Below are 23,184 nucleotides of genomic sequence, written 5' to 3'. Positions count from 1 at the left end.
TTGGGAACAAATTGGAATAAGACCTTTATAAGCGATAACTATACGTGTACTACTATTTTTCAGAAACATTTATTTACCAATGGAACTCTTTAGTCTAACATTAAACTGGAACGCTTCTAAAGGCGCAAAAGTAACTTTAAACTGTGTACTCTCATTCGGGTTAATGCACTGCTTCGCTGGTTCGATGACAAACGGAAGGTCTGCTTCAAACCAAGTATCTACACTCTCTCGTTCTGAACTGTAGCTATATAACGTCATTCTGCTGGGATCTAAGTTAAATCAAATAAATATTGATTAAATAATTTAACGAAAATATTTATTTGAAAAACGCACGTTGTACGTATACGTTGCAGTAATCTATTTTTTGTTAATTAGATTTTTTTGCACAAGAATTTAATTGCTTTTAATTTCTAAACCTTAAAATAATCTTAAAATAACCTTAGTTTTTATATTCGTGTCGTTTTTATATTTAGAAAAGAGTACACGGCTTCATTGTTATATTTTATTACTTTCTTAATAGTAGAAAAGACAGATAAAAAACTACATGCTTATGACTACATACGATTAAGCCGTATTTTATTTAGCTATTTAATTAAATATTTTAGAATCTATAATAGTATTGTGTGAAACTGATCGTGACGCCTATGTAGTCCGAGCTGTCAATTCCCCGATCATAGCGCAGTAACATATTTTGAAGATGATTTTTAAATTATAAAAATTATTAGAAATAATTTCCCTCATATATATATTATTGCTATTCGTTAAAATTAGTTAAAAGTATTAAAAAATGACTAGATAACCGGTTACAACAACATTTAATTATTTATTAGAGTAAGCCTCTTACAGAATATTTTTTACATTACCGTTGTCATCAGGTTTTTCAACAAAAAGTTGTTCTCCTTTTTCTTCATTAGTCTCAGAATTATCGTCAAGATCCTGTAAATTGCATATAGTCTTAAATTATAGAATATTTACTTTTGTTTAGAGATTGAAAGTACTTACGTTATTTAACTTATCAATTCTAGCCGGATACTCGTCATCTATCATAAAGTTCCATGTAATTTTCATTGGAACTTTACCAATGTTTTCTGCTTTGAAAGTGAATGTTCGTATCTAAAAAGAGTTTTCATTACTAATTAAATAAGAACTAATAAAAAATACTACTATTTTGCCAAAAAATAAGTGAATCTATAAGAATAATTTAAATTCTAGAAAACGATTAAAAAAAATTGCAATTTGTATAAAAACCGAGAACTGACCTGATAAATAAAGGTGTCCTGAATATTCATTTCTCCTTCTAAATCGCACAAATATTTAGTGTACTCCGTGGTGGCAGAATAAATAACAACCATTTGAATAACATCCGATAAATATCCAGGAGTCAAATTAGTCTGTTCATTAACACTGGCTTCATATCTTTCATTTAGATCTACTTCTCTGTAAGAAAGAAAATAGTTCGAAATAAACTAGAAATATGTCTATTTCGTCGAAATCTAAAATTAAAAAAATATTCAAGTAACATTCCAAAAAGACAATAAAATTTCGATACATAAAGAAATAAAAATTTCTTAAAAAATCATCTTAATTACATTCCTTTAAAATCCTTATACAACAAAGATTTAGAAAAAGTTACCCATTGTGTTCGAAAATTGTAACAGTTTGCCGATTATCCCATGTACTTGCTTTGATATCCAAAGTGAAAAAGTCGTCACTTATGGCAACACAGGTTAAATTTAAAAATTCCTGTAAAATTTAATTTTAAAATTAATCTTAACCATTAAAACTTGCTCTCTATTTTACACACTGAAGCCTACACCTAATTAGCTCCCACAACTAAGAAAACGAAGTTGTGGAGAGATTGCGCTAAGCAGTTGCCATTTTTTAACGTGTCACTGTTTGTCCTTGCAGCCTTTCCATTGGAAAATTATTGAGACCCAGCCATAAAAAATCGAAACTCGTTAGAGCACAGAATGAACGTTCGTCCTCAGGGAGTCTCCTAGCGAAATTGCACCTTGGCTCATAACGTCGTCAGAATGCACGCATGTCGAAACTATTATTTACAAAACCTTATCAAAGCTTTGCTTTTCAACTAACAGTAATATAAAATACTTCGTATTGTAGAATAAATATGTTTTCACTTTAAAATGATTAATCTACCTTTTTTATTACAACTGGTTGTGGACAGAAGAAGACTATCTCTATATCCTTCTCTTCTCCCGGCGATATAAAACCAACAGACGGCTTTACAATGATGTGTTCAACGGCATCCCATTTAAACTTATATACTTTCTCGGAATTGTTTACCATAATCACGGATCGTCTATGAATAACACACAGTTCACAGCCACCTGAATGCCATAACGTCGCCATTAGGATTTATAAAAACTAACTTAAAAATAAGAGTATTTATTTGAACATTTCAAAGAAATAACAAAGTAATTTAGAGACTAATTTATGTATCATGATGTAGGTGTAATCATAATTTTCTCTGGCTTGTCATTACAACATATTTTCCATTACTTTTTAAATCATTTTTTCTATACAATGTATTTGAATCGTCGAAACATATAAACGCATATAAATTCCAAACAATTGTATAATTCTTTTTTTGTGTTCGTCATTGTCAGGACAAGGTTTATATTAAAAAGAAATTAAAATCTCTGCTCTTGTACGTCCTAAGGTTGGCTGGTAGAGAATGCTTTTAGCATTAAGCCCGCCTTTTGTACGATTCTTTAATATATTGTGCAATAAAGTATTAATAAATAAATAAATAAATAAAAATCAATCGATAAAATCACCAAAACAAAAATATGAAAAATGAAATCCGCCGGATTCAACTATAGTTCAAAATAAAAACTATTGATAACAAACCAAAGTTCAAGACATATTTGAGTAGGGAGTGTTCGAAGCTCGTTGCCGTATCACTTGCTTTCACAGATGCTTGTGATGCTTTTTTAGCCCTCTTGCTTACAAGTTGTCTGGATTTTCTCTTCTCGATTGGTGCACTTCTACTTTTCTTCCTACTACTATCCATAGTTGACACCGTTGACAAGGTCCTTTTCATAATAGAGATAATTTCATCAAGTTTCATCACAAGATAAAGTTTTGACGAACTATGTTTTTTTTTTTTTCAAAAAACGCTGCACATTACAAAATAATTATCATAACCAATACACTTAGAATTTAATAACTATTCAGATGGAATTAATTTAGCTCATTTAATTATTAATTAATTATATTATTTCATCGTTCCGATAGATAACAAAAAGTTCTACTTTTCTCTTCTAAGAAACTCTTGTAATTTACCCATCAGCAGAAGCTTTATAAGCATCTAAATCGATGTCCATAGAGAGCATCTCCAATCCTAACAATATGACATCTTCCATAAACGCCTCCGCTTCACACAGAACCTGAAGTATTATTTATTTAAATATACAAATAAGAAATTGAAAGGTAGTTGTAAATAGTAAACAAAAACATTTACACATAAAAAACTTTCACTAAATTTATAACTGTATTAAAACTAAATGCTTATTAACCGTAAAATATTCGTAAGGATTTTCAAAAATTGTAAATTTGATATCGCAAGATGTCCTTCCTTTTTTACTAGGGTTATAGTGAACATATAACGTTGCAGTTTCATCTGGCTTCAAAACAACCTTCATTGTTGTATTCATATCATCTGAAAAACTTAACTGTTTAAAACAATATTACATCAAGATAAAATGCATACAACTAAGCATATGTTTACCATTGTTTCCCAAAATAACCATGTGATCGCTAACTGGTGCTGAAGTTAGCCAAAATATAGACCGATCCTCATTGATTGGAAATAATACATCTGCTAAGACTACAGCTTGCACTGAACTGATATTTTTAAAAGTTATTTCTTTGTATGATATTGAACCTAAGCAAGTAATAGGAAAACGTAGTACTGCCAATCTTTGATGTCTCAAATTTGGAGTAATCAAACCAACCCTCGGTATTACACCTTCACCAATCAAACAAAGCTTAAAAGACTTTTCTTGATTTTGTAATAATTTTAGTCTAATTTCTAAAACTGCCCTATATTCCTAAAAATAATTATATAGTGAAAACTTATTAAAATACACATAAAATACATTATAAGATTAAGAATTTTATTATTACCTCTAGAGCTTTAGGTGTGAATATAATACCTAAATTTTTGTGTGACAATGGTTCAATGTGAGTTTGATATTTATCCAGTGAAAATATGTCTGGACTAGAATTACTCTGATAATGCAGTTTCATGGTCAATGCACATGCAACTAAACCACTGTTATAAAGATCAAGAATAGCCACATATCTTGAATTTACAGTGACACAGAAAAAGTGCAGCGTAACAGAATCTTCAACAAATACGCAATGAGGAGACGACTAAAACATATTTATGTTATTAGTTTAAACACTAAGTAAACTCATGTTTTATTTTTAATTTATGTGCAATATTCGGCACCTCATGAACTTTATATTCCAAAAGATTTTTGACTATCAAATGTTCACGGAAAGTCGTTTCCAAATTCCAAAGATCTAACGTTGGCATTGCTCCAGTTCCAACGAGTTTCAACGGGACTCCTTGACACTCAGCGGGGCAAGTATCGCTTATTATAAAATTAATTGTTTCCTCAAATGTTGTGGCAGACGTGGCAAAAAATTGTATCTGTAGAGTCCTACTAGTGCCAGGCGCAAGAAGGTTATCATCGTTTACGATAAGAAAATTTCCACATTTTAATGGAGGATTCTTTAATCTGTTAAATAATAATGGATTAATTAAATTAATTAAAAACTTCAACAAAACTAAATGTAAAATAAGTAAAGAGTTAAAAAGTAATTCACTTATTATCTTTTAATTTAGTCTGTGGTTGGTCTTCTGGATTGATTCTATATTTTGGCGGAAGAATTATTTCGTAAGTGATGGGGCATTTGCTTGTATTGTTTAAAATAACCTCTCTTGTTACTCCACTTCCCACGGGAATTATGTGGAAATTTAATTCTCCAAGAGGAAACAACGTAAAGCTAAAAAATATTTTCAAAAACATGTATGAAGTATTAATAGAAAAGTAAACTATCATACATCTGTACAATATAACTGAACTTACGTGTTGTAAAAAGACGCGATTGTAACACAAACTGGAAATTTTGCAACAACGACCTGCTTCTTGCTGCCATCCAATAGCGAGCAAATATACGCAGGTACGTTTATCAAATTTATGGACGTTGTAGGAGTACATTCAAATTCTATAGTTACGAGTTTTAACGATGGTGGGATTATACCATATTCTGGTGTAGCGTCAAACGATCGCAGTAAAGACGGTTCAGGGAAATTTTTTACTTTTTTTAATCTAGAACAACAATAATAATGAATTGTTTGTACGCAGATTACAACTTTTGAAATATATTTGCAAAAGTCCTTTTACAGTCACATCAATATTTAGACGAAAGATTATTTTGTGATGTACTTGAAAATAAATATTCAATAACGTTAAATTCTGTGCACTAACTTGTAGTAGACATTATATCTTCCTCTATTTAATAAATACATCTCTCGATAGGCAGTCGAGTTAACTTTAACATTGCCGTAGTTAAGGAAGTTCTCACTGGGGTTCTCGTGAGCACATTCCACCATCACATCATAGCATTCGGCAGACAAAAATAAAGAATCTGTTAACATTGGATCTCCGCGACCTTCTGCGTCATATATCTAAAAACTTACTTCCCCTTAATATTTTTAATGGCTTAGAGAAAAAAAAACTTTGTACCTAGGTTTTGCCTATAAGAACCCATAAATTATAACAAATATTACAAGTTCAATGTGGACTAACAGTTGACATAACAAGTGCTAGGATTTATAATTTTTGTTTATTTTATTACTAGCTGACCCCGCAAACGTTTGTTTTGCAATATATGTTATTAACCCCCTTAAGTCCCCCCTTATAACTTCGGGGTATGAAAAATAGATGTTGGCCGATTCTCAGACCTACCCAATATGCACACAAAATTTCATGATGATCGGTCAAGACGTTTCGGAGGAGTTTAACTACAAACACCGCGACACGAGAATTTTATATATTTATATTAGATCTTCTTATATAAATAAAAATGAATGTTGCTAAGCGCATAACTCGAGAATGACTCGACCGATTCCGCTAATTTTTTTTATATGTTCCTTAAGTCCCACAGGCTTTTATAATAAAAAAAAATTAAAGTCATCACTCGGAAAACGTTACATTTATTTTATACTAACTATTGACAGAACAAAGTCTGTCTAGGCAGCTAGTTAATATACGAAGTGCGTTTTTAAGTTCGCGGAATGAGAGGGTTGGAGGGGGGTAATTAGGCTCATTAGGATCGTAATCGATCGAAAAGTGAAATATGGAAAAAACCGAATATCGTGCCGTTATAAAGTTCCTTACCAAGCAAGGAAAATCAGTTGCGACCATAATGGATGAGATGTCATCGGTTTACGGTGACTCTTGTCCAGGAAAAACTATGGTGTACAAGTGGCACAGTTTGTTTAAAAAAGGAAGGGAATCCCTGGAAGACGACCCGAGGCCGGGCAGGAGCATCGAGGCGACCACGCCAGAACTTATCCAAAAAGTCGAAAAACTTGTACTCAACGATGCTCGACTAAAGAAGAAACAACTCGCAGAAATGGTTGGCGTATCCGATACAACCAGTTTTAAAATCCTGCACGATCATCTTGGCATGACTAAGGTCAACGCAAGATGGGTACCGAGAATGCTCACGCCGCCGCAAAAACAACAACGCGTAGAGTGTTCACGTGCATTTTTGGACCTCTGCAATGAAGACAAGGATGGTGTATTGAGTCGAATTGTTACTGAAGACGAAACTTGGGTTCATCATTATGAACCTGAGTCGAAACAAGACTCTATGCAGTGGCATAAAAAGGGCACAGCACCCCCCAAGAAGTTTAAGGTGTCACAGTCAGCTGGGAAACTCATGGCAACGGTCTTTTGGAACTCAGAAGGAATATTATTGATCGATTATAAAGATAAAGGTGTTTCAATAACCGGAGAATACTAGGCTTCAATATTAGAGCGATTAAAAGAAGCCATTAAACAGAAAAGACAGGGAAAATTGACGAAAGGTGTGCTGTTTTTGCCTGTCCACAAGAGACGCGTTGCGTTGGCTGCCCTGTTTAAAGTGGGCTTCGATATTTTGAACCACCCACCCTACAGCCCAGACCTGCCCCCGAGTGATTATTACCTCTTTCCAAAAATGAAGAAAGAGCTGCGGGGTAAAAAATTTACCACCGATGATGAAGTTAAGGAGGCAGTTTCAGCGTATTTTGAGGACAAAGACAAAATATTTTTTTATAGAGGGTATAAATAAATTAATTGAAAGATCTGAAAAATGTGTCCGTCTTGCAGGTGAATATATTGAAACGGAAAAATAATTTGGTTTTTTTATTTCAACCCCTTACCCTTCATTCCGCGAACATAAAAACGCTCCCTCGTATAAATGTAATATAACATACATGTATTAATCTATATCTATCTATCTATAAGCTATAATCTATAATATATATAAAAGCGAAAGGTCACTCATCACGAAATCTCCGAAACTATAACACCTACGAACTTGAAATTTGGCAGGTAGGCTCCTTATAGGACGTAAACATCCGCTAAGAAGGGATATAAATGATGAGAAGGTGTTCAAATAATGTATATTTAGAAATCAACTCCCTTTTGGGGCTAAAACGGGGGATGGTAGGTTGACTCACTCATCACGAAATCTCCAAAACTATAACACCTACAAACTTGGAATTTGGCAGGTGGGTTCCTTATAGAGCGTAGACATCTGCTAAGAACGGATTTTACGAAACTCGATCCTTAAGGGGGTAAAACGGGGGTTGGATGTTTGTATGAAAATCCTATGTTTTCGAAGTAAGAGACTTGAAACTTAAAATGTATGCTCTATAGAATGGTGAGTAGGTGTCCAAATAATGTATCTTTAGAAACCAACTCCCTTTTGGGGTTAAAACGGGGGATGGTAGGTTGACTCACTCATCAAGAAATCTCCGAAACTATAACACCTACATACTTGAAATTTGGCAAGTAGGTTTTGTATAGGACGTAAACATCTGCTAAGAACGAATTTTACGAAACTCGACACCTAAGAGGATAAAACGGGGGTCGGAGATTGTATGAAAGGCCTATGTTTTTAAAGTAAGAGACGAAATTTAAAATGTATGCTCTATAGATGGTAAAAAGGAGTCCAAATAATGCATCGTAATCTATAAATATAAATAAGAAAGGTCACTGACTCACTCATCACGAGAACTTAAAAACCGCTGGATGGTCCATCCATCCAGGATGGACAAAGATGAAATTTAGCAGGGAGGTAGATTATAGTTAGTAGACGTCCGCTAAGAACGGATTTTTTGATATTCCACTGCTAAGGGCGTTTGATTGGGGTTGATAGTTTGTATGAAACATATACAGCAGCTATAATTTCGCCTACTAGGTTATTTATACTGCAGCCTGAAAATAAAACTAAAAATGTGGTGTATAGAGAGGTTTTATAAAAATAACTAATAAATTATACTAAATTGAGCCTTTTAAAAAATTACTCAGCGTGATTAGCATTTCAAGTGACTGAAATAAAAAAAATAATTTGCTTAAACATCTTGATAGTAATGCATATCTTCATAACCACGCAAACGTAGTCGCGGGCAACAGTTAGTGTATTATTACAATAAGTCCCCAAGTGTATGTGATCGATTCCCTCAAAATTTACTGAACGACTTTTCATGCGGTTTTAAAAAAGGATGCTTCAAGAGGAAGGTTTACGGAACGATTAAGCCGATTTTGATGAGATTTTGAGTTTCACTGGAAGTTTGCCGGGAAAACTTTGTGACTCACTGATTTAAACGCGGGCGAAGCCGCGGGCACAGCTAAATTATATATAAATATATTGTTATATTGCAGAAAAGCGGGATGTCTTGCGCAAACTCAGTAAGACCTTTGTCCAGCAGTGGACTGACTGACTGACTTGATATAACGCTTAAAGAGATAGTCGATTCCGTGTTCATTATCATAATCATCATCTTCACTTTAGCTTGATACAGTCTACTGCTGGACATAGGCCAAGTACAAGCTCCTCATGTGTGTTTGCCATAGTCACCACGGCGGGCAGGCGGATTGGTGACCGCAGGGCTTGCTTTGTCGCACCGAAGACGCTGCTGTCCGTCTTCAGCCTGTGTATTTTAAATCCAGCAGTTGGATGGTTATCCCGCCACCGGTCGGCTTTTTAAGTTCCAAGGTGGTAGTGGAACTGTGTTATCTCTTAGTCGCCTCTTACGACATCCACGGGAAGATAGGGGGCGGCTATATATTTTATTGCCGTAACAACACAGAGATTTTGTCCAAATGAAAGTCCAGTAATAAAATAAAAAATAAATAAAACAACTACCGCAGGTTAGCTGTAAGAGACTTCTTCTAGAATTATCTCTACCGGCTTTCTACATATAAATTATATAATGTGTATAACACCTGACTGAGCGCAGTAGTCAGTGGTCGTCGTCCGGGCTACATCTGACGCCCGTTAGCAATCGTTTTCATTCATTACTTTTGTTTCATTGCATATTGGAAAATTACTAAAATCGGAAACATCGACATTTTTTTTATTGTCCGCTTAACTTAAACACGCCAATACGCCAACACGCCACATACCAAAACTCCAACACGTCAACACTCCAACACGCCAACACGCCAACACTCCAACACGCCAATGCGCCAACACGCCAATACGCCAACACCCCAACACCCCAACACCGCAACATGCCAAAACCCCAACACTCCAACACGTCAACATGCCAATACGCCAACACGCCAACACGCCAATACGCCAATGCGCCAACACGCCAATGTGCCAATACGCCAACACGCCAACAGTCCAACACGCCAACACGTCAACAGTCTAACACGCCAACACGCCAACACGCCAATACGCCAATACGCCAATGCGTCAACACGCCAATACGCCAATACGCCAACACGCCAATACGCCAATGCGCCAACACGCCAACACGCCAATGTGCCAATACGCCAACACGCCAACACGCCAACAGGTCAATACGCCATTACGCCAATGCGCCAACACGCCAATGTGCCAATACGCGAACACGCCAACACGCCAATACGCCAACACGCCAATACGCGAATACGTTAACACGCCAATACGCCAACACGCCAATGTGCGAATACGCCAACACACCAACAGGTCAACACACCAACAGGTCAACACGCCAATACGCCAACACACCAACAGTCCAACACGCCAACATGCCAACACGCCAACATGCCAACACGCCAATACGCCAATGCGCCAACACGCCAATGTGCCAATACGCCAACACGCCAATACGCCAATGCGCCAACACGCCAATACGCCAATGCGCCAACACGCCAATGTGCCAACACGCCAACACGCCAACACACCAATACGCCAATGCGCCAACACGCCAACATGCCAATACGCCAATACGCCAACATGTCAATACGCCAACACGCCAATGTGCCAATACGCCAATACGCCAACACACCAACAGGTCAACACGCCAATACGCCAACACGCCAACATGCCAACACGCCAATACGCCAACACGCCAACACGCCAACAGTCCAACACGCCAACATGCCAACACGCCAATACACCATCACGCCAATACGCCAATGCGCCAACACGCTAACACGCCAATGTGCCAATACGCCAACACGCGAATACGCCAACACGCCAACACGCCAATGCGCCAACACGCCAATGTGCCAATACGCCAACACGCCACACGCCAACACGCCAATGTGCCAACATGCCAACACGCCAACACGCCAATGCGCCAACATGCCAACGTGCCAATGCGCCAACACGACAGGACGCCAACAAAAATAAAAAACCTGTTTAATAACGAACCGTTATTATGATATTATATCTGTCCAGGTCCGGAAGAAGCCACTTCGCCATCTAAGGACATCGTGGCAGGATAGGAAATTGACTTACCCTTTTTGCGCTTGATAAAGCTCCAAAAAAGTTTAGGGTTTGAAGACAAAGTTGTTTCCAGGCTATTCAAATACAGTTTATAGTTTAGATTATGAAGCTTCTCGCAACGCTCCCTGAGCAACTTAAAAGTAATTAAATCACGAGGGTTGCCATTTTTACAATATTTAAATTTTTCATTGATGACTTTTATCAGTGCTGCAGAAAACCATAGCGGATATTTACTAGACCGTGTTGTGGATTTGGGCACATGTTTAGCAATGATAATTCTCAGAACAGCAATCATAACTCGACAATTTCTTCTCCCAAGAATATTATTCAGGGCACTTGTAATTTTGTCATAGTCAGCTTTGTAGAAGCGGAACCTAGCCCCAATACAAGATTCGAGCTTTTCCTGAAAGTTAATTTTAACGGAAAACTCAATAGGAGGGTGTAATGTTTCTATCCCGGAAAGAGGGTCCTTGCTTTCGCTCAATTGGGAAATAACCAGAGAGCTAATTACTAGGTCTAAAACGCGATTTTTATTATTTTTTACAACAGTTATACTGTGTAAGAGCATTTAATGACATTAAAACAGTAATCATGTTATTCAACAAATTATTCGTTGTTATCGGAGTCAGTGCAGGGCCAGTCGTCTAGTTATCTAATATATAAAATTCTCGTGTCGCGGTTTTTGTAATTAAACTCCTCCAAAACGGCTTGACCGATTCTCATGAAATTTTGTGTGCATATTGGGTAGGTCTGAGAATCGAACAACATCTATTTTTCATCCCGCTAAATGTTAAGGGTAGTCAGCCCCAATTTTTTTTAATTTTTAGAGAAATTATTCATTTTTTATTTTATAATGATTTGGCGTCGAAAAATACATACACCCATAAATTTTCACCCTTCTACCACCAACCCCTATTTTTAAATAGCGCTTAGCGGCAAGACAGCGTTTGCCGAGTCAGCTAGTATTAAATTAAATTTGAAGTCAAGGTGTTTTCAAGGGTAAGTAAGTATTAGTGAATGAAACAGACATGATTCTAAATACATTTGAATTTTCACAGTAGAGTTCGAACACAGTTAAATAGAAACTGCGAAAGCGGGTCGAGATAAATTTAACTAACATCAATAGTTAGTGCTTTATTCGATATAACGCCCACTCTGGAAGCTATGTAGGTAACTGGAACAATCTGGTTGTCGTTCCTCGCTACTACTCCGGTCTTTTGAGCTATTAAAAAATCTTCTACGAAATCTTCTGCATTGCGAATTTTCCACTTAATGGGGAGAATAGAATCGTTTTTCACGATTAATCTATCATCTTCGCGACGATACAGCAAATGCTTTCCAAACTCTGCAATGTATTAAACTATTTTTCATAATAAGGATTTCTACGCAGTAATATTACTAAAATAAAACTAAACATTAAAATGTATTTCTAATTGTAAAATTACTTACCAATCATTTTAGTTAGTGGAAGAATTTCGACATAAGGAACTACTCCGCTACAGTTTATTGTTATCATAACTATTTCAGGATTGTCTTTGATGCAGAACATTAAAACCGTTGTATGTGTCCCGACTTCAGTCGGAGCGGCTTTTAATACTAACTTGCCTCGACATCCTGGCTACAAGGCAACAGTTTTAAATTTTAACCACGGTAAAATCAACGTTACGAGTATGTTATCGATTTATTTAAAATACAACTCACTTCTAAACTTATAAAAGTTTTATCAAGTTTAAAAATAGTTGTTTCCTCAATAAACTCTATTTCTATATCTGTTGTTATCAACGAAGCATTCCGTAAGTCTATTGTGTATTTTTCTTCATATATCCTGTACCAAAATTACGAAAAAATAACAAATTAAATATTATGTGAACACCTATCTCTATGTAGTAAAATTTCATAATCCTTTACCTGTTACTTCCAATAAATATAGGCCCAAAGTCAAACAGTTTGTGGTCGTCTAAATATGCGCCTTTGTAAACTTTATCTTCTGCAGTTCTCCTCACAAAGTTTTCGAACATTTTCTTTGGGCGCCTATCTAGCCTTGTCAATACAAATTAAAATTTATCAGTTTATAAATTATTAATAGTAATAAATATCGTAGTTTCGTAAAATTTTTGAAATACCTCGGGAGATCGCATATACCAGATACTGTTATATCAACACGTGATTCTGGCCAACCACTAACTTCAACAAATCTCCTTACATTGAAATTTCCTTCAACTTGAGGACTAAAAGTATATTTACACCTGACCAGATCTCCAGGGTTTAATACTATACGTGTATCGCGATCTAAAATAATCCGGTACTATAAACAACTTCTTCATTGAATTATTTTTACAACGGACATAGACATTCGATTACCAGGTAACGATTTTACACTGTGCAGAGGTAAAGGATAGTTTACGTCTATTTGACTTTCTTCTACCAATACTCTTTCTATTGAAGTAGATGGTATTTCGCTTGTAGATGTTTGGGAGGACGTCACCTTTTTACCGCAAGTACAATGCCATTTCGATAATATATTTAAAACGTTATCTTGATTTGTATCATCTAATAAATTTAAATCATTGACCTGATTACACTCACACTTTTTGATCTATCAAAATAGAAATGAGTTAATATTAACAAAGGTTATTTTTTTTCACAATAAGATAAAAATCTATATTTCATACCGGTTCTTCATCTAAATAGTACCAACGTAACGGTTCTTCGTGAATTATAACTGGAAATATTTTAGGTAACAATAAAGAATATGTTTTTTTAATAACAGGACATTTTAGTATATCGTACTTTTCTTCTTCTTTAAGAGCGTCTTGAACGAGGACTGATCTAGAGAACATGTTGACCAAAGCCTGCTTATACCGCAGACAAGCACATGTTACTATGGTTAATGGAAATCCTCTTTCAGAAAAACTGACATCTGAAATCTGTGAAAACAGAACGTTATAGGATTATTGTTTTTTTTTTATCATTCACAAGTCATTACAATTTTATTTTATCTCTCCAAATAAATTAAGATATTTATGACTTTTAACGCAAACATATTTAAATAACACTATATACTGACATATAATGGTACCGAACTTTTTTTGTACCTGTATTTGTACTTCAGATTTTCTCCTAACTTTCTTTTGGGAAGAACCAAGTAATTGTCCATTGAAACCGTATAACGGACTGCCGACGTCCCCGAGGTCAAACACCCAATTGTTTGCGATATTTATTAAATTTTCATATGTATTTTTGAGATATTCGTTGTACCTTATATTCATGTTTAAGTATTCACTTGTTGGTTTTGCTAAAACAGGAGTTATAAATTATTGATAATTTGTTAGTAGCAACGAACGAATGAAAAATCTACATATCAATTCTAATGAAAGTTATTTTCTACAGACTTACCTTTAACATCATCTTTTTTAATTTTCTTTCTAGATTCTGATTTATCCATTGCTAAAACTGATTTACTGTGATCTGAAAAAATTATTGTTTATTTGAATAAGCGACGATATTTTGGTAAGGAATTTAAAAATAAAGAATCAAGTTACCTCGAGCACTTTTATCTTTAGATATTACACCTTTAGGATGACTGAAATAAAAATTAAAATGAATTGCACCCATTACCATTAAGTCTAATCATAACTAAATAAAAAGCAATTCACTATGTACCCGACTTTTTCGTAATATTTGTTACGCCTTTCTTCCAATCCATATGTTATATAAATATATTTTAGTTCTGAACTGGAATTTTCAAATTCTTCTCCGTTCATATCTTCAAAAATTTTTACAATATCAGCTATTTCTGTTTCATCGTAAATTTTGGTCACGTCGCTAAAATATACGCGTCGCTAATAAATAATTTAAATAATTTACAAATAAAATTATTATTAGTTGTGATACTAGTAATTTACAAGTTTTAGTTAAAAATAATGAAGAGCAAAAGTTAATTTCTTCCGATGGTCAATAAATATAAAAAAGCGTTATCACTCATAAAAAGATACATATTAAGAAAACATTTTTATAAAATTTCACTTACTCATGATTTAAATCAGCATCTCTCTGACTCTCTTCATATGCCTGAGCCCATTTATTAAAATCAGACTGACACAAGACCATGTGGATATTCCTTATACTGTTTTTACATTTAATTACAGTAGTGAGAACAAGAGGAGCATTTTTTATAACGATACTCGTTAATGTATCGACTACAAAGCCTCGATCGAATCTAGGTAGTTTAAAAAATTCTGTCAAGAGTTCTTGTACTAAATCCTGTAAAAATTACATTACTATACCTAATAATCGAACTTTTATAGAATTATTAAATTTAAAATAATTGAAAATAGGTCTAAATAATTATTGACAGAAAATCGTAGTCACAAGCAATATTAATTAGTAATGTTTATTTCTCTACCATTTGAAACATTGTCGAAGACCCAATTGCTCCTACAGCGGTGTGTGATACAACAGAAGAGGTCGGCGACCTTTTCTTCTTTTTATCGCTTACTTTAGATCGCGGAGTAACATTTTTATTGCTAGCCAAAAATTCTATCTTCTTAAATATTACTTCAAAGTTATCATCGTTTATATCTGAAGAAGCTGCAAACATAATGTAAATCACATTAATTTATAATTAGTTAAAATAGTCCGTACATTTGTTATTTAATTAGAATAAAATTCTGTTTAATAGCAGATTAACTATAAAAGTTTCTTATATTTAATACATCACTACTGGAGTTCCCTAGTGTAGCCATTTAGCTGAATCTATCTGGACTTATTAAGATTTAGATAATAATTAACATTTCTAGTACTAGATGTGAATTAAAATAACCTACTTTTGAAGTTTAAATAACGATTTAATTTTTTTTATATGATGTGATGTCAAAAAAAAACTTTTTACAGACAGTCTTTATTATCCTTAGATACCTTCAGCTTCTGCTTCCTCTCCTTGAGAATCAGTTTTTGTTACATTCTTACGTGACATTTCATACATTTCGTTTATTGCTTGAATTAGCACACATTTCGCAGAACAATTGCAAACGCATAGAGCCTCAACAAAGCACGAGTCTACGTTAATTGTTGGCAGTCCTAGAGCTTTACCAATTGTATAGGCCATTTCTTGACACTGTATTTCTAAATTGATTTTTTTATCGTTAAATTCCTCAAATTATTCTGATTGTAAATAGAGGAAGATTGTAAATAGAGGAAGAATAAAATACAAATAACAACCTTCACAAGGAGATCCGTGCATAAAAATTAATATTCCAGTAGAGCGTTTAACTGTCCCACTATCCGTCGATGGAATGTCAAAAATCTTCAAACATTCTTGTAATGGATCGATATTTTCTTCCTTCATTTCCTTAATAACGTCTGTAATATATCTAATAAAATACCAATTTTAAAACATAAATTAAAAAAAAGAATAATAAACTAGTGTCAAGATACTTAAACCCATTATAATTTCATTTTCAGTCCGACATATTTTTGGAGCTGCTGCTTCCTTTGAAGCTGTAATTGTTTTAGGAATGCTTTTTGGACTTTTTGTTTTCCTGCATTAAATATAAATTATTAAGCGAAGTAAATCATTTACATCATAACGTATGTAGACTCTTACCGTGAAGAAGCCGAAGCTCGAACTGTTGATGGCTTAGAAGATTGAGCTTCCTCGTCTTTGCACCTGAAACAACATTAATAATTCAACTGATTTTACTCTTTTCATTTGATCAATTCAGTCGAAGCTAACTTATGAAATCGTAACTAACTTTTTCACTCTTTCCCTAAACTTCTTGTAGAAGTTGACAATCTCTGCTGGTATTCCAGATCCAGGAGTTACAGCTGGCAATAACATCTCTTCAGGCTTATTGTAATATTTATAAAGTAATTGATATATTTCTTCTTCATCTTTCCATTGCCTGTAAAGAATTTAAACAATAGTATTTGCTTTATATTAAAATAATAACAAAATAAATTTAAGTATTTTACTTGTCGCTATGAGCTATTATAAGTTCAATGGGAAATGGACAAGGATTCGTTAAACCAAAATAAATTTCACTTCTTTCCGCCCACGGTAGTGTCGGTGGGAAGCTGACATTCGGTCCAATAATGTGCACTTGAGGTACAATGCCTTGACCAGTTATGGGTATGATTAATCTGTTGGGGTTCATATGAAATTTAAATATCAATATACCCTCATACAGCATCTGAAAACGGAACGATTATTACTATCAGTATTTTTTTGCTAATATTTCCTTGGTATCTTCAAAAAAAAAAATAATGTAAATATAAAACACATTACCTCTATTGTAGGCTTAAAAGCAATACTTAACCAGCCTCCTTCACCAGGTTCATATTTTCCAGAACTATCATAAACAGTCATAACGTTGGATCCGGGAGATTTCAGTTTTAAGGTCACAAACCAGATGCACGTCGGTTTTCCACTAAAAATTTTAATTTTTATCTGCGTTTCGTGACATTTTTTTTAAAGTATTAAAATTAGCTAATGTCATAATTGTAATTCAATGTATATATATATTTTTTTAAGATTGACTGAGTGGTCTTACACATTTTTTAAAGAAATGGAGCATACAACTTTGTCACCACATCTAACTGAACCAAAATCAATTTCGTTGACGTTTGATGCTAAGTAAGGTACTGCGCATAAAGCTTTAATCCGAACTGGGATCGTCACTCCATAAGGAACCTTTTAGAATAAATAATAAAAATGTAAGAATATGTAGACATAAATGGTATATTTAGTGCATCCATATTTTCTTTGTTTCTTATTCTTTGGAGAGTGACGAATTAAATTAAATTAATTGATTTATCCCGATATCAAAAAAACAACTAAATAATAGAAATTTGTAATAAGTGTTTCATATTTTACCATAAATAATTAGGCAGATAAATTAATATATCGAATAAGATAGGTCTATGGGATCTATTCCATTTATACCAATTTGATAAAAAAAAAAAAAAGGTACGTTAACGATATTTACCTCTATATTAAAGGATGTTTCGACATTTTGCTCCAACTCAGTGATATCGGCTGATGTTGGAGCAAATGTAACTTCAAGCTTTCCTCTTTCTCCGGGACTCAATTTTCCACATAGCTTTAATCCTAACCAAGATGGAATATACGTTCCTTTTGCAATATGCAACTTTGTAACTATAGGCCCATAGTTAATAACTTCAATACTACATTGAATCTATAATATAAGAGCATATTTACACTAAAAAGAATTTTAATTTTAGTTGCAATTTTCACAACAACTTAGCCAAAAAAAACATGAAAAAATGTATTTTAGTAAACAAAAATGTTTACGTTAGTGAGTCCGTTATAAAATATATTTATGATTTGTGTTCAGTTGCGATCTAAATTAAAATAAACAGCACTTTATTGTTTAAATAAAGATAAACTTACTGTGCTACCAGTTATTACAACACCATAGTCAATCATGTAAGGTATCGTGCTAAAACCAGGAATGGGTCCGATTTTTGAAGTTGTCTGTAATGTGTTTATTAATTCTTGGTGTAAAGTTATATAATTTGTAGCTAGCATTCTTTCTATCGACAATTCTATGTCCATAATAGAAGGATATGCATCCTGAAATAAAAAAACGCCTAAATAAGTGCCTACGTTATCAACATAATTTTTTCAACGTCTTGAAATCATTCAATAAATGCGAAAACTCAAAAGCAATATTTGTATTACCATCTTTATTATTTTAGCTGATAGACGCAAAATTAAATAAAGTGACAACTTTAATTTATCATCAATAAAAAATATTTTAAACATAAATGTGATGTTAGATTATTTAATATATTTAAACAATTTTTTAAATATTTACCCAAGCAGAACATATATGCCAATCATATTGAAAATGTGGATCTTCAAAGCATTCCTCTACTAAAGGTGTATTCAAATGTTCCGATGCACACTTAGAAAATACTTCATGAATAGCTTCCAAATAATCAGACGTGAGTGTAGGTATTGCTTGATAACCCAATTCATCATCGAGCTGAAATTTGAGTTGAAGAAGTAAAAGTAACAAATCATTTCATTTATTAGATGATTTAAATTGCAAATAGTTAACCTGTAAAATATCTGGTCTTGGTAAAGATAAATACACTTGTGGAATCACTCCCCATCCAAAAACTTCAATTGGTAATATAGGGAGATGGCCAATTTCTAAAATAAATATTCGGTGGAAATAACCCATTACACCGGGTCTCATTTCAATTTTAATTTCTGTTTCCTGTTCTGGTTCTAATACTTGTTCAGAGGGCACTATGTCGATAATCCTACTGTACAGATTATTTTTTAGGCTTGGCTCATTTACGTACGTTTTATATTCAAACGGCAATTGCGCTATATTTGTTATTAACAATTTCTCTGTAGCATTTTCATTATAGGAACGAATTTTAAAGTTTATTTTATGATTATTTATTTTATACAGTAATTCAGAACTTTGACCACTAACGATAATACTTTCCGGTGGTCCTCCTAATACTTCGCATTCTAAAATTGCGCGTACATTTATATTACATTTTGGTCTAAAAATAATGTTGACATATTGTACTTCATCAGGTTTTAACATTCCAGAATGAGGCACGAGTTGGAAAACGTCATTTATTCTGACATGCGATACTTTATTAACCTTTGGAAATTTATATATCCACTCAAATCGGGAATCATATCTTGTATCCAACATAGGTGCAATTTTCTTCATTATAATATTTTTGGACAAGTCTGCTTCATCATTTTTCTCATGTGGAATTTCAGAATGAATACCAATTAGATTCTGAATAATCGGTTTACTGTCATTACCGTGTTTCTCTGTAGTCAAACCCACGGTTGATCCCATTGGAGTTCGACACGCTAAAATTTCATGAAGTTCTCCTCCATCTATTGGATTTGATACATATAATATTACATAGAACCTTTAAGATACATATTTTCATCATTCTAAATAAAACAGTTGAACATACCACTACGTTGAGTTTCTGTTGTAGAGGTCTTGTAAACGCTAATATTACTTATTGTCTTGAAAATATCAGGCTGTTTAGGAAAATAAATATTTCTTTTATTATTATTATTATGATTATACTACTAGATCGGCAAACAAGCGTCCAGCCCACCTGATGGTAAACGATTACCACAGGCCAATAGACAGTTGGAGCACCAGAAACATCGCAAGCGCGTTGTCGACCTTACTCCGAATCATTCCTAGGAGCTCTGGCGGACTTACTCACCACAGAAACACAAGACTACATGAGAGCAGTATTATTTAGCTGTGATCTCCTGTAAGGTTGAGGTGCTTCCTCAGACGGGCTATTTCAGATTTTGAGCAGGATATATCTTAAGAACAGACGACCGTATGTATATGTTAAAGATATATATTAAGTACCTAGTGGTCGGGCGCGCGGTGTGTGCTAGCCTCAGACAGGCGCCGCAAAGCGCGCTCGCTTCCCATATAAAATATTATGTAGATATTCAAATCGTAAATAATATGTATTTTTAAAATAAAATAAATAAATAAAAAATAACCAACATTTTTTTAGTTGGTTAAGGTTGAGATGTAGTACCTCAACCTTACAGTTAAATAATGAATACTACTCTCAAGTAGAGTGCTACTGTAGTGAATAAGGTGACCAGAGTTCCTGGAGAGGGTCGAGGGTAAGGTTGGCAACGTGCTTACGATACTTTAATGTTTCATGCGTCCATAAGCTACGGTAATCGCTTACTATCAGGTAAGGTGAATAAACAACGATAGTTCTTACATATTGTCTATTAAATACAAGAGTTATTTATGCTTTCAACATCGACGGCAGTTAAAAATTAATTTGTCTTATAACGTTAACACTGATACTGACTATTGATGTGATACTGCATTTCTTCCAGTTGAATCTATAACAAACCAAAAGGGGTGTCACGTTTTGAATTTTAATAATTCTACTTTCAATACTTCCGTTTAAAACACATTGAAAATCAACTCTTGGAGACAGGACCGATAAGTTGGGGAAGTTAATCTTTCCTATAAGTTTTATGGCATCCTACAAAACATAAAAGATTGATGTTTCGAAGTTAGATTACAAAAATTATTTATTCTCGTAATTCGCATACTTTATTTTTATGTCCTTTAAATTTAATTCTCATCAAATCACAATACACTCGAGACTTAAGTGACAAATGCTTCGTCGTGTCGAATAAAATCTGAATTTTCATTACTTCTTGGTCTTCTAAGCGCTCCTCTATCAAATGCGTAAGATTAAAGGCCCACTTAATTTTGTTAATATCTTGAAAGAAGTGCAGAGGACCTTTTCGTGAAGGATCAACTGGTTTAGATGTTAGGTAATCTATAAACATTTTCGATTGACGTGGTCCAATCTCATTTAAAATACTTGGTATATTTAAATCAGATTCGTTGTAACATACACAGCCACAAAACTCTTCTTCTTCCGGATTAATCTTGTAAGAACCATACTTTTGAATAATCGCAAACGGAGGCTTGACGCTAATTTCGAAATTCAAGGGTAATTTGGACACATTCTTAATCGTAACCAAATCTAAAACAATTCACTGACTATTTTATTTTATTATAAATTATTAAAACAAATTACAAAAACAATTATAAATAAGCACCTGTTAATTTATAAAATTCACTGTATGGACCATAGTCATATTGAAATTCAATAACAGACGCTGACATTTCAATTTTCGGATCAACGAATTCTGCAACGACCTGACACTCCAAAAGCAACTCTTTCTTATTTATGCCTTCTACACTTCCCACTAAGTACCACATTTCTTTAACAGTCGTCACTTTATGAGACAAACCGGTTATAGACAAATCCATTTTTTCTCCTGGTCCCATTTTAAATATTCGCGGATTCATATTAAAGAATCCACTGCTAATAAACACAACACAGCATATTATAGTTTTATTTCAAGCAATAATAGGAAGAAGACGCAAGAGGCAAAACTACAAGATATACTTGTAGATAATATTCATAAACAAAAAAAAAATTGTACAACTACTAACCTAGCATGTTGTTTAGTTTTAGGAGCTTTGTAATGTTCGCTCCACTCCAGCGCATGCATGCGCGTTCCACAGTTCTCTATTATCACCTTGCAGTTTAATGGTATTTTTGTGAAATGGCGACCAAGTACCACTCTATCTCTAAGATCACCAACTATAATACTCGTTCCAACTCCAGTCGCTGATAGTGGTACTAGCTGAGAATTACACATTGAAATTATACATAAATGAGGGGTTTACTAAAAATGAAGTTATGTCCTGAATGTGAAATATTTCATTTAAATATAAATAATTTATTTAATAACGGTTGACGGTTGATGGGCAGGAAAACGAACGTTTGGGTAGCTTCAATTTTCGCTCAAGGAAGACATTTGTAGTTAGACAATATTTGGTTCAGAATTATATTTAGTGTGAACCAAATAATTTACTTTTATTCCCTTTTACATTCATAACTGTTTCCGACTGCGCAAGGTAAACGTCTCTTTTTTGGGTTATGGTATTCGCGTGTATAACAAAATTCCACTAACGATGTTGAAATCGTCTGAGAATAAATTTAAAGTTCATATTTATTAAAAAGGAATTAAAAGCTAAAGCTTAATAATTAGTGCAGGAACATAGAATCACAGATGATAAAGATGTGTGGACTTAGTGACGCTGTATTTCATTCAAGATATTACCAAATTAGTATAAAAACACAGTTATATATTTTTTAAGAGTAACTGTGTAGTTTCTTGCCTTTTCTTTTCTGCATAATCTGCATTCCGAACTAGTGATAGCTTCACTTTTAAAAATAGTTAAAGTTTTAATTTGAAAATGACGATTCGAAGGTACTTTGGAAGCCTATATGAATAAAGATATTTTTGATTTTGATAATAAATAAGCTGCACATAAATGAACAAAACTCACTATGTCTTTAACTTTCTCCAACTGTATAACGGCTTTGTTCGTATAACTGTCGGCATCTATTAAATACAGAGTTACATTCAACTCCGTCTCTGATTCCGGTTCTATTTGTCCTTCTGTTGGAGATATTTGCCATCTTCCATCGCGATTAAGCTGATCGCCAGGTTGAAAGTGAATGTGTCAATTGCAGATAGTGGTTAAGGTTGAAAAAAGGTTAAGT

The 23,184-nt window shown here is 33.9% G+C and overlaps 1 protein-coding gene across 1 annotated transcript in view; it reads right to left on the bottom strand.

The window, feature by feature from the left end:
- LOC123668055 (hydrocephalus-inducing protein-like) overlaps positions 1-23,184 on the bottom strand; it is a 53,106-nt gene that overhangs the window by 15,087 nt on the left and 14,835 nt on the right. Inside the window, 44 exon segments of the mRNA XM_045601851.1 lie at positions 78-357; positions 1,003-1,113; positions 1,260-1,437; positions 1,634-1,743; positions 2,158-2,348; positions 2,872-3,056; positions 3,307-3,410; positions 3,540-3,682; positions 3,752-4,073; positions 4,150-4,398; positions 4,478-4,769; positions 4,858-5,037; positions 5,121-5,363; positions 5,523-5,722; positions 12,150-12,376; positions 12,481-12,649; positions 12,733-12,856; positions 12,940-13,071; positions 13,155-13,320; positions 13,393-13,627; positions 13,704-13,958; positions 14,127-14,326; positions 14,428-14,499; positions 14,574-14,614; positions 14,695-14,856; positions 15,062-15,294; positions 15,437-15,612; positions 15,949-16,155; positions 16,252-16,392; positions 16,474-16,571; positions 16,637-16,699; positions 16,785-16,934; positions 17,005-17,222; positions 17,318-17,459; positions 17,583-17,722; positions 18,018-18,227; positions 18,443-18,625; positions 18,870-19,040; positions 19,116-19,927; positions 20,865-21,075; positions 21,146-21,588; positions 21,665-21,930; positions 22,065-22,258; positions 22,968-23,117. Of these exon segments, the coding sequence (XP_045457807.1) occupies positions 78-357; positions 1,003-1,113; positions 1,260-1,437; positions 1,634-1,743; positions 2,158-2,348; positions 2,872-3,056; positions 3,307-3,410; positions 3,540-3,682; positions 3,752-4,073; positions 4,150-4,398; positions 4,478-4,769; positions 4,858-5,037; positions 5,121-5,363; positions 5,523-5,722; positions 12,150-12,376; positions 12,481-12,649; positions 12,733-12,856; positions 12,940-13,071; positions 13,155-13,320; positions 13,393-13,627; positions 13,704-13,958; positions 14,127-14,326; positions 14,428-14,499; positions 14,574-14,614; positions 14,695-14,856; positions 15,062-15,294; positions 15,437-15,612; positions 15,949-16,155; positions 16,252-16,392; positions 16,474-16,571; positions 16,637-16,699; positions 16,785-16,934; positions 17,005-17,222; positions 17,318-17,459; positions 17,583-17,722; positions 18,018-18,227; positions 18,443-18,625; positions 18,870-19,040; positions 19,116-19,927; positions 20,865-21,075; positions 21,146-21,588; positions 21,665-21,930; positions 22,065-22,258; positions 22,968-23,117 (8,779 nt within the window).

This window comes from Melitaea cinxia, chromosome 3, assembly GCF_905220565.1.
Source record: "Melitaea cinxia chromosome 3, ilMelCinx1.1, whole genome shotgun sequence".
Taxonomy (NCBI): Eukaryota; Metazoa; Arthropoda; class Insecta; order Lepidoptera; family Nymphalidae; genus Melitaea; species Melitaea cinxia.
This window is presented reverse-complemented; position numbering and strand designations above follow the sequence as displayed.